Below are 22316 nucleotides of genomic sequence, written 5' to 3' on the forward strand. Positions count from 1 at the left end.
TTTCCGTAGTTGCGGAAAATGCACGTGTGTTGCAGTCGCGCCTACTGTTTTCGCGGGTGAATCTCAGTGGTTGAACGGTTGAGGTAGGATTTTAGTGTTAGAACATTCTTTTAAGATTTCAGTGACTTCTCTTACCATTTCATTTATCGCATTAATTAAACAAGGTGATTAATTTTCTGCACGGTAATAAAGCTGGAAATCATATTTTCCCATTCAATCTAAAAGCATTATCCGAAGATAACGGGACTGCAGTTTTATATGAACAATGGACGGGCACGAACGTTTGTATCAGGCACAACAAGGGTATTTTATAAAAAAAAATCTTATTTATGGCGTAGGGACTAGGGCTGTGCATTTTCAGATCCTGATGGTGTGGGTTCAAATCCCGCTACTGGCATTGTGTGACCATGAGTAAGTCGCCTGGCCTGCCCGTGTGTAGAAATCAGGAATGTGGTTTAAAGCCAGGAGGCTGGATCCTTGAGGCAGCAGCACCCTTAACCCTTATGCACCTTTATAAGAGTATTTTGCCTTTTTCTGCATTTAAAGAGAAGTTGTTTTGTGTTCAAATCCCTGCCTTATTACTATTCACAGGTGGCTAACTGCTATTCTGTCTTTCCGTTCTCTTTTTATCACCGTCCGGGATGAAGTTACATGGAAGGGTCAGTTTTTTAAAATTTTTTTACTCTCTTGGGTTATAGTATCTGGGCCCCCTCCTGGACATGTTTGGTCTAATGGCACTCATAGTTGTCCCTGAATAGAGAGCCTCTCCCTCGCAAATCATGTAACATTTTAAAACGAGCTTAATGCAGTTTAGGGTTGTGGGTGGCTAGAGTCTATCTCAGTGGCACTGGGTGCAGAGCTGGAAGTAACCGTGGACAAGTGCCTAGTCCAGTAGAGGGTACACTCATGCGCAGACTCGCATGGATCCAATTTAGAATCGCTGGTCAGCGACAGTGCATGATTTGATGCTGGGTCTGTGGGGCAGCTGTGCTATCCACTCTCACTCTCATTGTCATTGTCATTGTGCTGCCTTTGTGACAATGTAAAGATTAAGGCTGTCAAATTAGCTAGTTGAAAAAACAAACATACAAATATTTCCTCCTTACATATACTGTACACCAAAATGTACAGTCAACAGCCTACTGATTTATTTGCACACTATGTGATGGCTCGGGTGGGTAAAATAAGTATAGCTGACATTAAAAAGGCCTTTTAAAATGGTTATAGTAACAAATGAGAAATATGGCAGTTATTTTCAATTGCTTTTAATGAGAAATAGATCTAGGTTTTGCTTGTTTTGATGGATGCTCAAGCATAACCAAGTACATTGGGAGCCTCAGGTTCAAGAATGATCCAGAACAAGGTCAGCAGCAGAATAATATTTTTAGAGTGTTGGAGAAGTATTTTAAAATCTGTTCTTAGTACAGTTGTATATTCAGGAGCACAGCAGTAGGCCAGAAAAAAATTGTGTCAAAGTGTATTATGAAGGAGTGCACTTAAGAATCAGAAGGCTGTGCATTTTCCTAATCACAGCCCAAATGAACCTTTCAAACATTTGAATAGGCTGGTCTTAAAAGTGATGTGCAACAAAAGATCTCTTAATACTGCATAGCATCTCTTTAGTAACCGGTACTTCCTGTCAGAGCCCAGCTTTTCCCATTCAGGGATGCACTGCAGAAAGTATTAACAAGCTCATTTTATAATTTGAAATAGTGGTGTAATCTTTGGGCTGAGATGCAGCTGATACTTCTTCGTCTTGGAGTTTACCTCTGGATTATCCTGCCCACAAATGACAAAATCAAGTCCTTACCTGTTTGAGGTAAAGAAACAATACTTGACATTGTGTCGTGGCTAAAGGTCAGTATAAAATCAGTATGCAGTCTGTTCCTGTGGCATTGTTCATTTGACCTTGGCTTGAACTAGACTAACTGCAAAGTGCTGCTCTGTGCATGTCTGAAATACCATTAAGCTGTCGCAAACATGTTGTATTGTATCCTCTTCTATCCATTACTGTTAATTTTCAAATTGCCTTTACTTTTTGATTTACCAACATACAACTATAGTTGCCCTCTTTCATGACTTTTATGACACCATATGTGATTTTCCATCCTTACCCTCCCTCACTTATCATAGTGTAACAAAAAATAACTTTAGATCTTTAAAAATAATAGAAATGTAATGCCGTAGTGTGATTACCAACATCTCAACAGCAAGGCAAATCAGATCAGAAGCTCATTTATAGGCATGGAAGTAGTTGCAAAAAAAAAAAACACATTGCAGCCTTCCCTTATGTATTGTTAGTGAACCATTTGTCTCATAACAGTTACCCAGTTTCTGTGTTCACAATGCATCTTTAGAAGTGAAATGCGCTATGACCTCAGGCCTAAAATATTAAAACTAAAGAAGTATGGAGCATTACTGGTGTTTTGATGGTGCAGATAAAGAAGGGTGTTCAGTTATTTTTTATGCACTAGGAATTATTCAAGTTGTAAGAAAAATGATGCAGAGATACCGTGTTATATTCAATCAGTCATGTTTTTATCCCACAAAAGTGTATTAATTTGTTATTTAAAACCCCAAGAATGCCACATCTACCTACCTGCCAATTATGCTACTTGTTTCCAATCATCATGCTTTGAAAGTTATAATACAAAAATACAGTACAACCAATTATAGTACTTTTTTCTTTAGCATTTCACGGTTTGTGTATTGCTGCCTACAAATTTTAAATAATTTCCTTTTTAATGGTTGTGTAGATTCAGATGACCTAATATTAGAACTTTTTTAACCATACATTTGTGTTCCAACAAGTTAGCTGCTATTAAAGAATATTGTAGTAGTAGTAGTGGGTTGGAAAGCACTAGTCTAATATGTAAATCAATCTGACATCTTTCCTATGAAGGAGAAATATGTTCACAAACAAACTGCTGACCTTGGTCTTGGTGGTGCAGCCTGGTCGTGTTCTTCTGGGCATGAAAAAGCGAGGCTTTGGTGCAGGACGCTGGAATGGTTTTGGAGGAAAAGTTCAGCCAGGAGAGACTATTGAACAAGCAGCAAAACGGTAGGTTTATTTGCACCAAAACGTTTAATTCTATTAGTCTATTTGTTTCTTTTTATCATCTGTTTCCACAGATGTTGTATACCCCATCAAACATACAGTAGAATTTTTTTTTAAGAAATTAAATATAACGTCATATTCTTTCATTGTATTCCTTCCCTGACTGAAATCTTCTATTCTGGTTTCTTTTTTTCCAGGTAAGTACATGTTTTTGTAGTAATATTCAATTCACATTCAGGCAAATGCTTTATTTAATTAAATATAAATATTCATTTTTCAAAAGATACTTTTACTAAATTGATGGTAAGTGTAAAAGTAGTCAATGTGATTAAGTCCTATGGGAAAGGATTGAAAATTAAAGACTGCAAATCTTAAAAAGACTTAAATCATATTATGCTGAAATCCCAAAGATGTAGGTACAAATATCACTGCTGTCTTTCTGGGTGACCCTGAGCAAGTCAATTAACCCATGTGCTCTCCCTTATTTATGTGTAAATTGTACTTTATTGATTGATCTGCTGCTTTATATACACTCACCCATACCAGCGTAAAACTTGTAAAATATATCAATATCTCTTATTAACCCCATAATTTAAAGTTTCTTTGAGTTTTACCTAGGCAGAAGGAAACTCTGAGCCACATTATGTGACTAAATCATAGCAGAGTGAATGGGTGGGTATGCCCAAGTAACCGAACCTTGTAGATTTCCCAAATAGGAGCTGATAAATACAGACATCTTGCTTGTAAGAATAAACATACATCTGTGTTGTATTTGGTAAGCTAATTACGAGGAACATTTTCAGTAACTATTTTGAAGTATCAGCTACTTCCAAGCACTATTTTTGCACACTTTTCATCTGAGCATTCCTTTTTATTTGTACAATGTGTCCCATATTGTTAAAAGGGAAAATAATGATAGAAAGTTGTTTAATCTGTTCAGCAAAAGATCAGACATAATATTTGCATTATTTGTATAACAGTTACAAAAAAGGATTCTGTATGTCATATCTGAAGCAATATGTTTGCTGAGTTCTAGCCTAGAGTACTGTGCAGACAACCAAATAAAAAAAGTAGCAAATAAAAAAAATAAATTAGTCAAAGTCTTAGTGACTGTGGAGGAGAGGGAAATACAATTCTTGATTATGTGAATACCTGGGGAACCCACAATCTTCACATAAAGTGATTTCCTGACAAGTGTGGGCCATTCAGCCTCTGCGTTGGCTATTCATAGGGATATAAGCAATCAATCCATAGTAAGTACTGAGCATTCCTGTCAAAAATAAAACCAAAAGCCAACACATCATTGCTGCATAGAGTCAGCTGTTAAATCACATAAGCAAACATAAATAAACTACATTATATTCAAGGTCTTAAAGTAAGTGTCACAACACTGTTTTACTTGTGATGTGATGATATCATATCACCTTTAAGACAGTAACTGTGATATGGTTTAGTTTACATACTTATATAAATAATTTTCTATAACTTAATATACTGTTACATGAAAGACAATGCAAAAGAAAATGTCAGGGGAAAATAAAAGATATATTTCTTGGGTACCTAGTTGTGCTCAAACTACAGTGGTCTCTTTTTGTGTATGTCTATTGTAACTAGTGGACCTGATTTTGACAGTCCCATTAATTTCCTAAGAAACATACAAACTTTACATCATATTAAACTGAATTTGCAAAAAAAAGTTTAAAAAATTGATTCTGTAAAAAGGAGATCAGGAGGAACATTATAAGTTTTCTGATTTCACTAATCCGTAGGTATGGTAAGGTATTCTAATGACATTCACATTATTGCTTTGCTTCATTTGTTCTTCTTAGCTGTCTTTGCTCCACTGACAGACTGAGAAGATCGTTCCTCCCCCACACTATGCGACTCTTCAATTCCACCCGGGGGAGTAAATGCTAACATTACTCAAAGGTATTACCTGCTTTTACATGTACAGTGGAACCTCCAGATACGAGTTTAATTCGTTCCAGCACTGAGCTTGTATAGCGAATTTCTCGTATTTAGAACAAACTTCCACATTGAAAATAATGGAAATCCAGTTAATCCGTTCCGCATCCCCAAAAATATGAACATAAAAATCAATTTTCCTAACAAATAACACTGATAAATAATATATACAAGTGGAACCTCGTTTTGCAAGTAACTTGGTTTACGAGTGTTTTGCAAGACGAGCTAAATTTTTTAAATTAATTTTGACTTGATAAAACGAGCGCTGTCTTGCAATACAAGTAGTATGGATACACTTTGTCTGCTGAGTGTCATGTGAGCATAACTGAGCTGATGGTTCTTCTCTCGTGCGCATCTCTCTCTCCTTATCTCTCTCGCTCGCGCACGTGTCACTCTCTCTCTCTCTCTCTCTCTCCTTATCTCTATCACTCACTCGCGCCTCTCTTTCTCCTTATCTCTCTCGCGTGCTCGCGCCTCTCTCTCTCTCTCCTCTTGAGGGCAATCGTCTCCTATTCTCCATCTGCATGTCCGCGATATTTTTGGATACGCTTATACAGCGAACTGCTACAACGAAACAATGAAATCACAAGCGCACAAACACGTAGATCCTCATGCTACGGGAGAACAAGGAACACTGAGTGAGCGTACGGGCTGGCAGCGTCAGCTTGGGTGAATCCCCGAGTCACACATAACCATAGCCTGGCTCGTTAACGCAAGCCAATGCTCATATTTAGATCCGAATTTTTCGCTCATACTTTCCTCTTATCTTGAATTTCTCGTATACAGAGGTGATTGTATCTAGAGGTTCCACTGTATTTTTATTACTATTTAATTTAATATTGTTTTTTTGTATTAGTATACTGCTGTTGGATTATGTGAATTTCCCCTTGGGATTAATAAATTATCTATCTATCTTTCTGAAAATCCTTTCATTTTTTTTCTCGTAAATACTGCATTCCATTTGTAATAAGAAATGTAGGTAGCATGTGTTTAACCATATGTGAAACAGTTTGTACAGTATAGGTTAATTTAGTTGAGTCAATTGAACCATATTTTTGTGCCTTATTTGATAGTGGTGTTTTTAATACCTAACAGCTGCTTTTTCAAGAAATTGAAAATTTGACTATTAAGTACGCTTTCCTTACCATTATGGTACACAAGGCAGATGGTTCAGTTTTTATATCTGCTGCCTCACAAACCACATAATTTAGGGTTCAAAATTTGGCTTGGGTACTCTGTGTGTATTGTGTGCACTTTTTCAAGGTTGATTCCTGAATTTTTCCTGTTAACTACAATGCTAAGGTTTGCTCTCCAGAACTCTGTCTTGGAATAAGTGGGTACACAAATCTATACTAATAAAAGGCAAAGCCCTCACTGACTGACTCATCACTAATTCTCCAACTTCCGGTATAGGTGGAAGGCTGAAATTTGGCAGGCTCATTCCTTACATCTTACTTACAGAAGTTAGGCAGGTTTCATTCAGGAGAAATTCTACGCGTAACGGCCATAACTGGAACCTACTTTCGACCATGTATACAGCCATAGCCTGCAGCTCAGTCGCCGTGTGAGGCGGAGTTGCGTCCCGCATCATCACGCCTCCCACGTAATTGAGTGCCTGCTCATATAAGGTAAATATTCGCGGGTGAAGGACTATGCTTATGCAAACGAAGATGAGATGGTCTAGTGTTTGGCACAAACTCAGAGAAAGTGCGAGAGAAATGTTTCTTTTTCATAACTTCTTTAACAAACTTCTCCACTGCGAAGCGCGGGTATTTTGCTAGTGGATGTATATATAACAGACAAGACGTTTGTATTTCTTTTTTTTTTTTTTTTCATATTATATTTGTAATTATCGTGTAGCATACCAGGCACATAAGTGGAAGTGCTCTTAATAATAAGAAATTAAGTAGAATGTTGCTGCACACTGCAGGATGACACTGAAGAATCAATAAGAATGACTGGGTTGGAAAATTATTAAGTTATCTTAAACTCACAATTTCCATTGGAAAAATGAGTCAAAGAAAGACGGAGACAGGAATCTACTCTTAGGCATGACATGACAAAGTAGATACGTTATCATAGACAGGACCACCAGAATAGTAAACCGTTTCAGAAAACAATGATAAAAGAGACACTTTTCTTTATATCAAGCTACTTCACAGCAGATACTGTACATCATTTGTCAGTGTTGCTATCTGCACTTCAAAAATGAATGGCCAAAGCATCTTTGTACAGTATGTCTGCTCACATATGGGAAAACAGAATGAATTCAGATTTCCCAGCAAAAACACCATTAGTTGAAAAGTCAAAAAATGCAATTATTTTTCACTGTTATGTGTTTTTTTTTTTCTTCAAAAATCTTTGGTGTTTATTCAGAACCAACAGGGCAACAGACACATTACTGAGAAATTCACACCATTAGTATTCAAATAACATTTTTTTTAGCTAAGTGCTATATGATCAATGATGTTATTTCACCTATATAATTTTTTAAATCGTGTCTTGGGGTAACCATCACTGATGAAGTGCAAAAGGCACAATACATTGTTGTTCTTGTCAAGGAGGCTCCTCAGTGCCTTTACTTTCTCAGATGTTGTACAAAAAATATTTCTTCATTCACTCACACTAGCTAGCTTCTGTATAAGTACAGTGTAGTCTATTTTCATTGTCTGCATTACATCCTGGTACACCACCTATTTGGCTGAGTATCATAAAGCCCTGCAGAGGATGATAAATGTGGCACAGAATATTATGGACAACCGGCTTCCTTCTTTTAAAAAAAAATTATAATACACACTTCCTTTTACTCCTCCTTTCACGCACACAGTACAGGGCCCATTCACACTTGTACTACTAGATTTACACGTGGTTTCCATCCACAGGTCTAAAGTTTACTAAACAGCTGATCATAATAAGAAATACCATACGTGTTCTTGCATGCAAGGTTACTGATCAACTAGTCATTGTAACCGTAATGTACACATTCTTGTAATGGCACTATTCTGATTGAAATTAATTCATGTTAACATTTTACTTAAATGTTCTTTTGAAAATCTCACCCATTGCTTAGTCAGTCAACCTTCCTTCTCTTCAAAATATGATATAATATGTGTCTCAGGTATTTATATATGTAAAGTTCCAAGGTGGTGTGTTCATCAAGAGTATGTAATGGATTGGCTGACATGCTTTTATCTATACATGTAAAATTGTGTATTTGCTTTCTGCTAAAGTATCTGTGAACTTTTTGGTACTTTCCATTCCCTCTTTATAATTAAGAACTATGTATTTTATTCATGCCCCAGTAATTTAAATATACTATCAATGTAATATCTTTAAAATGAATTATTTAAGATGGGGTCACTTAAGAGGAGAACCGTAGTTGAATGTGAACAGCAAGAAAACCCTCCAGAAAATCTAATTACATACTCAGCCTGGTTATAACTGTAGCGATCTCTAACTAAAACTGACAAGAGTGTAAAGGTCAGAGATGAAATTTACTCTTAATTAGACTACAGTTATTTTGGATGTGTGTGAAGAATGTAATTCTCTGATGGAAATACTTTCCATTATCTCTAGTTGATAATTGGTATTAATTTTCAGATATAAATATGTAGTTTGGTTCATTTTCTCATGAGGAAAAAAATCTAGTTCTTGGGACTTCCCTTTGCACCAGTAGCAAATTGCAAATTTGTGGTTCAAAATAAATGGCAAACATGCATATGGCATACCTAATTGGCACATTTTTAATTATTTTGTTTAAAAAATAAAAATGTTTATAATATGTTGTAGATCCAGATTTCACAAACTGTTCTGTCTATGCTAGTTTGAATTACAGTACTTCTGTAGACTGGATTTTATGAAACACACATTTTATACTCTCAGTAGATTCTTAAATTATATTTAGTGTTTTTTTCTTGTTCTGTGTCCTATATTTTTAGTTTATATATTTTGCTGCACTGCCTAAGATTTACCTCACTTTTTACATTTTCCATTAGTTCTTTGGGGGAGAGTAATCACCGTTAAAGTTATTAACCCAGAACTGAACACAAATGCTCTTAAAGCCTGTTTGAGTTGATAGACCTACTGGCATTAAATGTTCAGTTGTCTTTGAATGGATAGCATCAAAGTAGTCTGAGTCTCAAACCGACAAAATGACACAAGTTCAATTTGTTAATGTCCTGTTTTAGACCATGGATAAAAAGAATAAGTCAAAATAAAAAAAAGGCCATAGTCTTATGCTTGTATGTATTTTTTGTAACATTTCCAAAAATGTTAAGTGACTACAGTGTACTCAGGGCAAAATTTGTGGTAAACATTTAGGTTTTCATACCTGAAGAAAGAAATTGTAGTGGATGAGTTTTCATCTTCCATCTACAAGTGTTGTCCAAAATGTTTTTGCAAAACAGTCTGTACTTTAGTCAAATGTAACACAAAATTTCTGCAAATCATTCTGTGGTTAATATATTGCCTGTTTTATGATACCTAAAAGTGCGAGCATTCCTTGGTCATAAAACTGTGCAGAAAATGTTATGTGGGAGATACCTGAATTCTGTAACCTGAAAAGATTAAAGTAAGAGGCCTTAGCTTGAAAGTTCTAATGCTCAATAGAAGTGCAGTGTGCTCTGGGAAAGCTCAAAGGCAATGCATGATTCAGCTTATTGAAAGTGAAGCAGGACCTTTACAATGTTTTGTTTAGCTAGTCTGTCTGCAGTTTAAAGCAGCTTTTGATTCCCATGGGAAACGAACTTGACTTGGTGATGGCTTGGTGCCATTCTTTGTGTTTTGAGAAAGTGTCCGTCTGCCTGGCAGAAACAAAGCCAGGTTCTGGGGTGGTGACTGCCTTTTATTAGACTTGTTTTAAGAAGAGAGTTAAATTTAGTTGCAAACAAGGACACTTGTAAAAAGCTGTTCTCTATCTGGCAACAACTGAAAATTGTCACTTTGAATGGAGCCTTGAACACTTTCATGGAGCTTGTAATCTGCTGCTTGAAATACAGCACTCTGTCTTGCAAGAAATATTTCTTTTAGTTTTTGATTAAGGATATATAATTTGCACTTAAACTATAAAGTAGTCATCTGGGACTGCATGAACCTCCCCAGATTATGCAATTGTTTATATTGCTTATAGTTGCTGCATGAGATTTCAATGCAAATAAATTTAACTTTCAATTGAAAATATAAGTCAATGTTTTAAGCGGACGCTTTTGGGATGTCCTTTTAGGTTATAAACCAGGTTGAACTAAAGGTTTGAAAGTAAAGATGTTGGCAGTGAGCGATTAGCTTGCCACTAGAGTTAAATATGTGGGAATAGATCTGGACGGTGAGCCAGGTAAGAGTTCACAGGGAACAGTTGTATAGCTAGTTTTGACACTCCTTCCTATTTTGTGTTAACAAAAGTACACAAGAGTTTATTTGATAACGCAATAAAACAGGTTCAGATATTCTCTCCCATTATGAGACTGAGGGTATTTCTTTTTGCCATGTGCTTTGCAATCCTGAACTCTTTTCTCTTTACTTACTCAGAGCTTCCATTAAATCTAGTCCTGAGTGGGATATTAAAAATATTTGCCCTAATCAAAGCAACATGGTTCATCTATATCTCTCTTGCTGTGGTAGGGAACTCTTTGAGGAAAGCAGCTTGACATGTGACACATTGGAGAAGATTGGACAGATTAAATTTGAATTTGTTGGTGAAACAGAGATAATGGATGTTCACATTTTTAGAGCGGATACTTACCAAGGAGAACCAGCAGAGTCAGACGGTAAGACGGGCAGGGGGTAAAAAAAAAAAATGTGCTACAATATTTATTTTGTTTTTATGGATGATACTTCAAAGAAAATGTACTTCCCATCAAACTAAAAGTCCTTCGTGTTTGTTCAGCATAAGCAGTCTTATTCTGACATGCGATACTCTTATGATAATATAGTTTTGGCTGTTACTTGTATCTTGTCGATTGTTAAAATTGTATGCCATTTTAGTAGTGTCAGAATACAATGGCAGCACTTCGCTTTCATCAGTGTTAATAACTCTCAGAAATTAAAGGAAAAAATTATGCAAAATGCATGTCTTGAGTAAAAACAGTATTAACCTGCAATATATATATATATATAGACAAGTATATATGTTACAGTTTTTATAGCCATTCAGATACACAAAGTAAACACCAAATACTATTTGCTTGTGTGTTACTTTTACAGCAGAGAGAAAAATCATTCATGTCAATGCAAAATGATGTTATTTCATTTGATGACCAACTGTAAATCCTACCCGTCTACATATCTATCTATAACAAATACCCGGATGTGTAGTCAAGATTGCAGAACAGAGGAATGGGAGTAGGCATAAGTAAAGTGTCAGTTACAAGGCACAGGTACATCAAAACAGGTCCATAGTAGCTTTGCCTAACTTTGATGAATTAAAGCTATGTTTTTCAGGAGTACTATTCACTAATAAAAATACATTTTTATGTAAAGCAGTGTGAGTTAAAAGAATGTTCAGCCATTATAAGCCATACAGTGTTGTTTGATACCACACTGCCCTCCCCAATATCCTGCATCATTTAAAAACAAATATGCCCCTACTATTGATCATTCTGCTTTAACAGTATATGCTGTTATCCGTTTTCAATAGCAGCTGATTAAACAGCATACATGGTATAGGGATGGTAAGCTTCAGCACTTGACCAGTCATGAGTGTAGGGCTTTTAGTGAGATCAGATAATGTATCAGAAGTTCAGATGTCATCTTTATGTTAACCTGTGTACTGGATTTCTCTCAACACTAAATACGCTTTGGTTGAAAATGTCTTTCTTCACATTTTCCAAGTAATGTGCATTCAAATATTGGAGTGCAAAGTTAGCATTTATTATTTACTTATTTAATAAGGAGGGCTTTCCTTTTACTGCGAGGAGAGAGATATAGAGTAGAACCCTGGTTTAGGATTTTTCTAGGACCCAAAAAAAAGTTAAATCTGTGGAAAGTGTTATTTGATAATTAGTATAGGGCAGGGTTCACGGAGTGTAGGCCATGTCACAGACAACTTTACTAGTGATTTTCAGTCATAGCCTTTATTTACATCATTTTAGTAAGTCTGAGACAGTTGTGCATTCTGACATAAGCAGCAGCTTAGTCCAATTAGTCCTCCATTCACCCCAACAAAATCAAACAGGTTTGAATCCGTCTCTAGTCATGTGGGCTCTGTGGGCTTACAAGATAACTAATGAATGCTCATCTAGAAAACAATGCCTATACTGCAGCAAAGAAGAATAAGGAACGCAGGCATTTTGGACCTTGCAAACAGCAGAGAAGCTAATCTTGTCTGGTGTTTCATGTTTTACTTGCCATGACAGAATGGGAACAAAAGGGCAAAAAGTGCGGCTTAACTCACTGTACTTGTTTACCCTTTGTACATCACGTGCTCTGTCAGGCAATATTATTAACTGTCCCTTTTAAGGTGGCATGACCTAGCAACTAGAAGTCACGTAATGTGACATCGGATTAGCCTTTAATTTTTTACCTTTTTGTCTCTCACTTTCTCTCATATATCCAATGTGAATATACCTTGCTTTGTTCTGTTTCATTTCTGTTGTTGTCCGTTTCATTTTTAAATTATTTCTTTTTTTATGAAAGCAGGCATGTCATTGATAGCAACAGTGCTGTTGTTGAACTAAGGCAACAAGAAGTCAGGCTGCAGTATGGTTTGTACAGCCTTGATTAGTGAAAACAAAATAATTTGTCTTTACTGTGCAGCTCAGTTCCCATTTTTCACTCATATGTGGCATGAAAATGATCATTTTAGGAAAAATGCCATAAAATTTACAACTTTTTAGAAAGAATTTAAGCTACTTTCGTCACCACTTTTTGCATCCAACACCTAAACATCTCATGTACACCAGTCCTGTTGTGTGTCTTACATTCCTACTTTCAGATGCTGAAGTAATAACCACACACAAAGCAACAGCAGCCATTTTTTTTTCTATTCGTCTTTGTTGCCATCCTGATCTGATGAATTCACAGACATTTTGCATCGAAATGATGTGAAATTGCTTAGCAACTCGCATCTGCTTGACAGAATTGTTTTATTTATTTTATGCATGTTGGGCACATTCAGGATACTCTCTTATGACAGATCTAATCACTTGCAAAATTAATCTGAACAGCCAAACAAACAAAAAAAGATACAAGGCAAAAGTCAGAATGATGTCACTTTTCACTGCAGTGTGAAGTAACCAAGGTCTGTACTAGTTCCGACAAAAGTGTTTTTTTTATATTAAAATTAGCAAACATTAAATGAAGGAAAATGCTAAATATTTAAAAGATAAACTGGGGATCTAATGTATGTAACTTTATACATATGTCAAAATTATTACACTGCTTAATTTAGAGCTTCATATGAAAATTAAGGTTGTGATTTGTAGTGAATTATTGTACTGGTAATTTTATGATACCAGCTTCAACCTGATAGCATATCACTGTATTTTTAAAACAATTTTTTATTTTCTTATGACTGTTATATAGTCATATGAAAAAGTTTGGGAACCCCTCTCAGCCTGTATAATAATCTACTTTCGACAAAAAAGATAACAGTGGTATGTCTTTCATTTCCTAGTAACATCTGAGTACTTGGGTGTTTTCCGAACAAAGATTTTTAGTGAAGCAGTATTTAGTTGTATGAAATTAAATCAAATGTGAAAAACTGGCTGTGTAGCTCATTAAGCCTTGAACTTCATAGACAGGTGTGTCCAGTCATGAGAAAAGGTATTTAAGATGGTCAACTGCAAGTTGTGCTTCCCTTTGATGCTCCTCTGAAGAGTGAAAACATGGGCTCCTCAAAGCAACTCCCAAAAGATCTGAAAACAAAGATTGTTCAGTATCATGGTTTAGGGGAAGGCTACAAAAAGCTATGTCTGAGGTTTAAACTGCCAGGAATGGAATCAGGAAATGGAAGGCCACAGGCACAGTTGCTGTTAAACCCAGCAGGTCTGGCAGGCCAAGCAAAATACAGGAGCAGCATATGCACAGGATTGTGAGAATGGTTACAGAGAACCCACAGATCACCTCCAAGGACCTGCAAGAACATCTTGCTGCAGATGGTGTATCTGTACATCGTTCTACAATTCAGCACAATTTTCAAAAGAACATCTGTATGGCATGGTGATGAGAAAGAAGCCCTTTCTGCACTCACGACACAAACAGAGTCGCTTGTTGTATGCAAATGCTCATTTAGACAAGCCAGATTCATTTTGGAATAAAGTGCTTTGGACTGATGAGACAAAAATGGAGTTATCTGGTGATAACAAAAAGCACTTTGCATGGCAGAAAAACAACACTGCATTCCAAGAAAAACACCTGCTATCTACTGTCAAATTTGGTGGAGGTTCCATCATGCTGTGGGGCTGTGTGGCTAGTTCAGGGACTGGGGCCCTTGTTAAAGTCAAGGGTCGGATGAATTCAACCCAATATCAACAAATTCTTCAGGTTAATGTTCAAGGATCAGTCACAAAGTTGAAGCTACACAGGGGTTGGATATTCCCAACAAGACAATGACCCAAATCACAGTTTGAAATCTACAAAGGCATTCAAGCAGTGGGAGAAGTACAATGTTCTGGAATGGCCGTCACAGTACCCTGAATATCATCGAAAATCTATGGGATGATTTGAAGCAGGCTGTCCATGCTCGGCAGCCATCAAATTGAACTGAACTGAACTCATCAAAGGCTATAGGAGGCGTCTAGAGGCTGTTATATTTGCAAAAGGAGGCTCAACTAAGTATTGATGTCATATCTCTGTTGGGGTACCCAAATTTATGCAGCTGTCTAATTTTGTTATGATGCATATTGCATATTTTCTGTTAATCCAATAAACTTAATGTCACTGCTGAAATACTACTGTTTCCATAAGCAGTGTCATATATTAAAAGGAAGTTGCTACTTTGAAAGCTCAGCCAATGAGAAACAAAAATCCAAAGAATTAAGAGGGGTTTCCAAACTTTTTCATATGCCTGTTATACATAATGAAGCTTAAAGCTGAGATCTCTCACATGGCCATGGTTTTAGACTTCATTTTAGTCTCAGGTTAAATATGAACTAAGGTTACTTCCTAATTTTGATTTTTGATCTTTTCCAGAGATGAAGCCACAGTGGTTCAACTGTGATAAAATCCCCTTCCATCAGATGTGGCCAGATGACATATATTGGTTTCCTTTAATGCTGAAAAAAAAGAAATTTCTCGGCTATTTTAAATTCCAAGGACACGACATCATTCTTGAGCAGAAGTTAGAAGAAGTAGAACATCTTTAATATAAAAAAAAATATAAAGGATTTCCACCATTTGTGGGAGGGTGAAGCAGTTTCTAGATTCCAGGCCCTCTAGAAAATACTGCAGTGGCCAATTAAAAAAAAAAAAAAGAATTAAACATTTATATGCTCTCTCCTAATAATTTTTCATCAACTGTAAGTTATTTCCAGTGTTTGGTGCCTGCCCTGTTATGGCTTCAGGGCAAATTTTGGATAGCATCTTTTATTTCACTAAATATTGAAGAAAACTAGTAAGCGTAAAGTCATTTGTCATTAAAGCACTTCACACTTGAGCTGGAGAAAATAACATTTTACATAGTGCAATGAAGCCTGAAGTGCTGAAACACCAACTGATGGGTGGCAGGAGTCCACTCTTCAAAGGTCACAAAAAGCGCCAGTTAACACCTGTAAGTGGTGTTGAATTAGTTTCGCAGTGTGACTTTAATTTTGCTTTAATAGCAGATGGGAGCATAGAAATTGGACTCCAGCAGGAACCTAGAAATTAAGGCAAGCCTGGCCAACGCCAAACTGTGCTGTAAAAAAAATAAAAATAAAAGGTGCCTCTGTAGTTAAGGGTATAATCCAAGTAAGGTTCAGCTGCCAAACAAAATTAGTACAAACGGGCCACATAAAATTAAGAGAAAAAAATGTGATTATGAAGGGTGAATTAACTGTAAAATGAAAAGTGTTAGAAAAATGGTCCATAATTTGTATTAATTTCAATTTGGTTTTAATAAAAACTATAAAATGGCAAGTCGTTTGATCTAGTCCATATAGTTTGAGAAAATTATCATTTTTATTACTATGCAAGTCATAAATTAAAAGATTAATAACAGAATAAAAACTTTGCTTAATTCGGGGTTACTGTGGGCCAAGCTTTTTACCAGCAGGAAAAAAAAGGTAGAAGATGTAAAAGTAGTCAAACTAAGATAAGATAAAGTGGTTTAATAATTAAACACAATTTGTAGGGCAATGGGTCCCACACAACTGTGAAAATGTAATCCAATTTTGAGAACAGTTCACTTTTGCCCCTTTGAATACTTATCTATGTTATTTAAGATATGACAAAAAAAATGGCACTGTGAAAAATGATTTAATTTTAAAGCTTGATTTGAATGGGGAATCACATTTTTACAGGTGAGACAAAGGTGAGAACGGTGATGCCCAACTACACTTTGATAAGATCTTATTACTACACGCTGCCTTGCAGGCCTGTGGGTTGCTTTGCTGTTTTATGTATATTTGAGTTCATGCAGGACATGTGATTTATTTGTTTAGTTTCGGTTTACATTATACACTTCCCTGCTTTCCAGTTTTAACTTCCCTGATACACTATGTGGAAATTTCCTTACCAACCCAAAATGGGTTTTAAGACCAAGCAGTACTTGGAGCTTCAGATCTGATTATACTTTCATTACTCGGCAGATACTCTAACTCCGGGGTCTCAAACTCAAATTGGGTTCGGGCCCCTGTTGGTATTATCATGTTATACAGGGGGCACATGAATGTTCAAGTACAACAAGAGACTGTTAATATTCTTTAAATCTATTTTTATTTCCATTACTAACATTTTTTCAAAAAGCAAGCTGTACTCTAAATTCATTACTTTTAAATGTGCAATTCATTTTTCATTAAATTAACTTAAATAAATTAACAAGCCTTTGCTTTAACCTAACACGTGCAATACCTGAATACATTTGAACTTATATTCCATTTCTGTCCAGGAACCTGGCAGCATTTCTGCTCACACAGCCTCACCACATTTGTCCAAATGGAGTCTATAGTTGAAACTCTGAGTACAAATTCAAGATTAGGATCAGTAAACCTACACCTGTACTTGCATTTATTAAAGTTCATAGTTGAGAAAAGTTTTTCACACAGAGATGTGCTTCCAAAAAGGCACGTTACCCGACTGAACATTGTGGAGAGGATGGAGGTAATTCCCTCAGAAACTGTCCAGTCAAGTCTGCTTTTCCCTGTACTTCTCTGAACGTAGATTTTAGCTCACTACTGCACTGCAAGTCAAGATGTTCCATTTGGAACAACCTTGGAACTCTCTCCACATCGGCTGAAAAGGGGTCTGCAAACAGCTGGCAGGTGTTGTGGTGAGACCTAAAGTCGGCAAAACGCTGATCAAATTCGCACAGTAGGTTTTCAATGGCAGATGTATACGTATCACTCCCGAATGCTGTGCCATCATCCACAAAAGATCTACATGTTAGGAAATGAGTGAGATTTTTGGCAGAACACTGTGTTTTCCATGATTTCAGTTTTCTGGTGAAGTCTTTCATAAGCTGCTGGGATGAGGGATGAGCTGATCAGGGCCCTGGAGCTTCAGCTCCTGTGTAATGTTCACAAAGAAAATTAGGTCCATGACCCATTGTGGATCTTCCAACTCGGGAACATCCATTCTGTGATATGCCATGAAATGTATCACCTCTGTTCTCAACACAAAAAATCTCTTTAGGATATTTTCCCTGCTGCAGCCAGCGCACCTCAGTAACGTACGTCACAATAAGTTGACTCAATTTCTTCTAAAAAGGCTGTGAACTGGCGATGCTGTAAACTCCTTCATCTGATGTAATTAAAACATTTCAGAACAACAGGCATGTTCAAATTTGAAGCATTTGCTGCATAGTGCTTGTTGATGAATAATGCAATGTAAAACACTACCAGATCAGCTTTTTCCTCTTCTCATTTTTTTTGAACCAACGCTACCAGTCCATTTTGTTTGCCTGTCATGGCCAGGGCTCCATCTGTGGCGATGCCTACCATTTTGTTCCGTGGAAAACCAGCACGCTCAATCGCGTCACACGTATATCATTGCCTGTGGTACGGCCGTGCATTGGACATAAACTTAGCAATTCTTTTTACATCAAAGTGGGAATTAACACCCCTAATGAAAATCATTAATTGAGCAGTGTCAGTTTTGTTGGTATTTTTGTCAAACGCCACGAAGTATGCAGTAAAAACTTTAGCTTTCTCGCGTAACTGATCATAACTGTCATTTGATAACTCGCCTATTCGCTCTGCCGCGGTGTTTGCTGATGAGATATTTTTGAACAAGCCCGTCTTTTCTAGACACAATATTTCAGCGACTTTTAACATACAGTCCTTAAGAAACTGCCCTTTGGTGAATGGCTTTCCTGCCTTAGCGATTAACTCATTTACCACATAACTTGATTCCACTGCATCAGCAGCATCCTTCTTTGCTTTGCGGAAAAGACTTTGCTGTAATTTCAGGCCGTTGTGTAGCCGCGTAGCTCGTTTTTCCCTCTCTTTTCCCTGATACTTATCATACAGCTCCATGTTTAGTCAAGTAATGAAGTTTGAGATTATATTCTTTCAAAGCAGCAACTTTTTCTTTGCATGTAAGACAGATGGCATTTCCACTGAATTCTACAAAAAAAACTAATGTTCATCTTGAAATTGGCTGTGTTCTATTGACAACCAATTAATGCTTGGTTCAATTAAAAGTCAGATGTTTCTCATTTTTTCAGTGCAAGATGACTGTTCTTCAGCAAAGAGTGATTTTTTTCCTAACCCATTTTACTAATTTTTCAAAAAGGGTGCCAATAATAGTGGAGGGCACTAGATAAGCTGTGGCTATGCTCATTTAGGATTGGGATAGAAAATTTTAAATCCTGAAAACCAACATATAAAAAGAATGTGGCAGTGGACAGCTGAAAATAATATTATGGGATAGCTAATCTCACAAGGCCAAAAGTGCACATTATCCTGCTGTTGATACCCTTGAGTGAGTCCAGCTTAAATGCGGGTGTGAAGAATTGCTTTAAAATGTCACAGTCTGTGAACCATCCAATCCAATGCCTCATGAATGTCAAGGGGATTTAAACAGCAAAGAGCGATGGTGTTCTTGTCAATGTTATACAGCCAATAGCTGGCTGTGGTTTTGATGGGTAAACAGTCTATGGATGAAAAAGACCCTCAAAAACACCTATTAAGCATATAAATATACAACTTGTTGCAAAGTAAAAACCATTCTGTAAAATTAATTCAAGCTTTTACATTTGCAGCCACTGAATTAAAGGAAAAGGTAAATGATGCATTGCTGCCAGTTGTATGTTGTCATTCATAGTCCCGCAGATAAAGTTGGGAGTAAATATGATGTTCAAAGAGCGGGCAGCCATGTCTGTCAAAAGATGAACATCCTGGAGGGCAGCAATGGCTGTAGGCTTTTACTTTAATCAGTTTCTTAATTAGAACCCTTGTAAATATTAAAGCAATGTTTTATACAGAAATTTTAGTTAGCTTATTTGTTAAAATTCAGACCGGAACACAAAACATGAATGATGTTTTAAGAAAATAAAAAATCTACAGTTTGTCTTTGAAGAATGAAAGCGGACGGTTTTCTAATTTACAAAACTGGTTAGAATGAAAACCTACAGTCTATCAGGACCAACATTGAGGACCCCTGCTCAGAAAGGTGTAGTCAAGCTAAATGGTATGCCCACAAGTTAAAACGAGGAGAAAAGAACCAACTACTGTTAAGCAAGTCCTTTTTCCTTTTGGAAATGGAGAGCCAAAGGACAGACAGAGTTCTGTAGTCAATATGTCTGAAGCAGTAAATGTGCCTCCTCACAATGACACTGACACTAATCCAGCAGAACCGCTGTTGAGGCCTCACCTCACCAACTGCACGCCTAAACAAATAACTAAAGTTACTGTCTTAACTGTAAAAATCAACCATACTGTACCAGAATATACAGTTCCATGTAAACGTTTGGATATCCTGGCCAAATTATATTGACGTGATGGTTTTAAAAAAAAAAAAAAAAGGTACATACAACTCTTAATATACAGTTGCACTTTATTTAATATATTGAATAAGAGGGAAAAATGTACATGCGGCATTTGCAAAAGTGTGGGCACTCTTTCAGTTGTATAGTCTCATACCTCGTTCTGCAATTAGTTTTGTCTGGCTTAGCTCGTTAGGTTTAGTCAGGTCAAAAATCATCCATCCATCCATCTTCTGCTTATCCGAGATCGGGTCGCGGGGGGCAGCAGCTTGAGCAGAGAGGCCCAGACTTCCCTCTCCCCGGCCACTTCTTCTAGCTCTTCCAGGAGAATCCTAAGGCATTCCCAGGCCAGCCGGGAGACATAGCTCCTCCAGCGTTTCGTGGGTCTTCCCCAGGGCCGTCTCCTCTCGGTTAGACGTGCCTGGAACACCTCACCAGGGAGGCATACAGGTCAAAAATCCTCATTAGGAATTGTTAGCTGATGTCAGTTTCAGAGCCTAGTAATTTCTACAATTCTTGAAACACTGTGCCACACCCAACAATCATAGGCTCTTCTAAGCAACTAGCTGTGGGTCTAAGAATTAAAATATCCGATGACTACAATGCAGCAGATGGCTGTTAAAAAGATATCAAAGTACTTCTAGATAGCAGCACTGTCTGAAATGTCATTAAGAAATGGCAGTTTAGGAAAACCATGGGGGTCAAGACAACATCTGGAAGACCAAGAAAGCCGACAGGTAATACAGCTTGTGTACTGTGCAGGAAGGCTATGCAAAACCACCACATGGCTGCAAGGAGATTTAGTTGAGTGGTGGTGCACTGCTCTACTGTGCACAGACATGGCCTTCAGAGAAGAGCCACCCACATGACACTTCACCTGTGATCTCATCATAAGTATGCAGAACAACATCTGCGTAATCCTGAGGCACTTTAGAGCCAAGCGCTGTAAACAGATGAAGTTAAAAATCAAACTCTCCCGCCAAAACCACAACAAGGGAAAAAGGGTTAAAAAAACAAAAAGAAACACAGTGCCAAGTGTTGGGATCTATTCTGCTTTGGGGTTGCATGGCAGATAGTGGTACAGGAAAGAATTGATTCCTCAAAATAATCAACAAATCTTTAAGAATATCAGTCAGTGAGGAAACTAAAAATCATTTCTAAACTTACTACAAAGTACCTCAAGAAAACAAGGCGGACTGTTCTAGAATGGCTCTTGCAGAACTGCCCCGAAGCTGAACATCATTAAATACCTGTGGGCAGACCTTAAACGTGGTGTATGTGCAATGATGTTCCCCACAGCTGAAAGCATTCATTCCAAAACAAGCCTTCAAAGAGTCATGGCTGCCTGCATAAAATGTTTTTAAGCCGTTTTTTTTTTTTTTTAACCAAAGGGCGTGTGTTACCAATTGCTGACTTAGCAGGGTACCCAAACTTTTGTAAATGCCAACATTTTTCCAACTTATCTAATCACTTTCAACTGTATATTAGCACACAAATGCCGCTAGACAAACGTGGTCTCCATTTAGTGGATTCTGTTACTTCTGAAACCAACTGGCTGTACCAGTGATGATTTAGGTGTGGCACATTAAAGGAGATGAACACTGATGTGGTCAATTATTTTGTGTTTTATATTCATAGCTAATTTAGGCCACTTTGTAGAGATCTGTTTTCACTCATTAAAGAGTCGTTTATTGGTCAGTGTCAAAAAAGCCAAATAAAATCCACTGTGATTCAGTGCTGTATAACAATGCAATGTGGAAACTTCCAAGTGGATGAATACTTTATTTATAGACACTATGGTGCCCCCTTAATGTTGACAACCTCACCTGCTTAGTTTCAGAGCAAACAGAGGGGAAGAAATACAGACTCCCCAGAGAGACCATGTTCTGGAGACACGAGGCAGTGGCATTAGCCGTCTTACTATACGATCATTAAATAATTCTTGTTCATATGTGTGTGTTTTGTAGAATACAGCAAGACGTTCTCCGAGGTAGGCAGCGGCTTTTGTAAAATTCCATTTTATTTATAAAGATTTAATATCGGGCTTCACTTTTGATTGACAGAATTTTGCTAAAACATACATAATTGTTTTATTTAAGATTAATTAAAACTTGAAAAATGGTTAAGTACTGAAAATGTGTTTCACAATACCTTCCACAAATAAACCGTACCGTCTGCCACAGTAATGCCATCTTCAAAAATGCAGAGATAAAGACCTTTTTCTTTGTGAGCCTTTTG

At 37.0% G+C, this 22316-nt stretch overlaps 1 protein-coding gene across 2 annotated transcripts; it reads left to right on the forward strand.

The window, feature by feature from the left end:
- On the forward strand, nucleotides 1–16088 carry nudt1 (nudix (nucleoside diphosphate linked moiety X)-type motif 1). 2 transcript variants are annotated; one of them, XM_039775103.1, is made up of 5 exons: nucleotides 23–83; nucleotides 1714–1857; nucleotides 2903–3061; nucleotides 10640–10785; nucleotides 15149–16088. In XM_039775103.1, exons 3-5 carry the CDS (start codon nucleotides 2910–2912, stop codon nucleotides 15319–15321), a joined length of 471 nt encoding a protein of 156 aa, XP_039631037.1. In that variant the 5' UTR covers nucleotides 23–83; nucleotides 1714–1857; nucleotides 2903–2909; the 3' UTR covers nucleotides 15322–16088. The 2 variants fall into 2 exon arrangements, with proteins under 2 accessions (XP_039631036.1, XP_039631037.1); XM_039775102.1 differs by lacking the exon at nucleotides 1714–1857 and having other exon boundaries at nucleotides 1–83.
- The last annotated feature ends 6228 nt before the right edge of the window (nucleotides 16089–22316 follow it).

This window comes from Polypterus senegalus, chromosome 13 (genome assembly GCF_016835505.1).
Source record: "Polypterus senegalus isolate Bchr_013 chromosome 13, ASM1683550v1, whole genome shotgun sequence".
Classification (NCBI taxonomy): Eukaryota; Metazoa; Chordata; class Cladistia; order Polypteriformes; family Polypteridae; genus Polypterus; species Polypterus senegalus.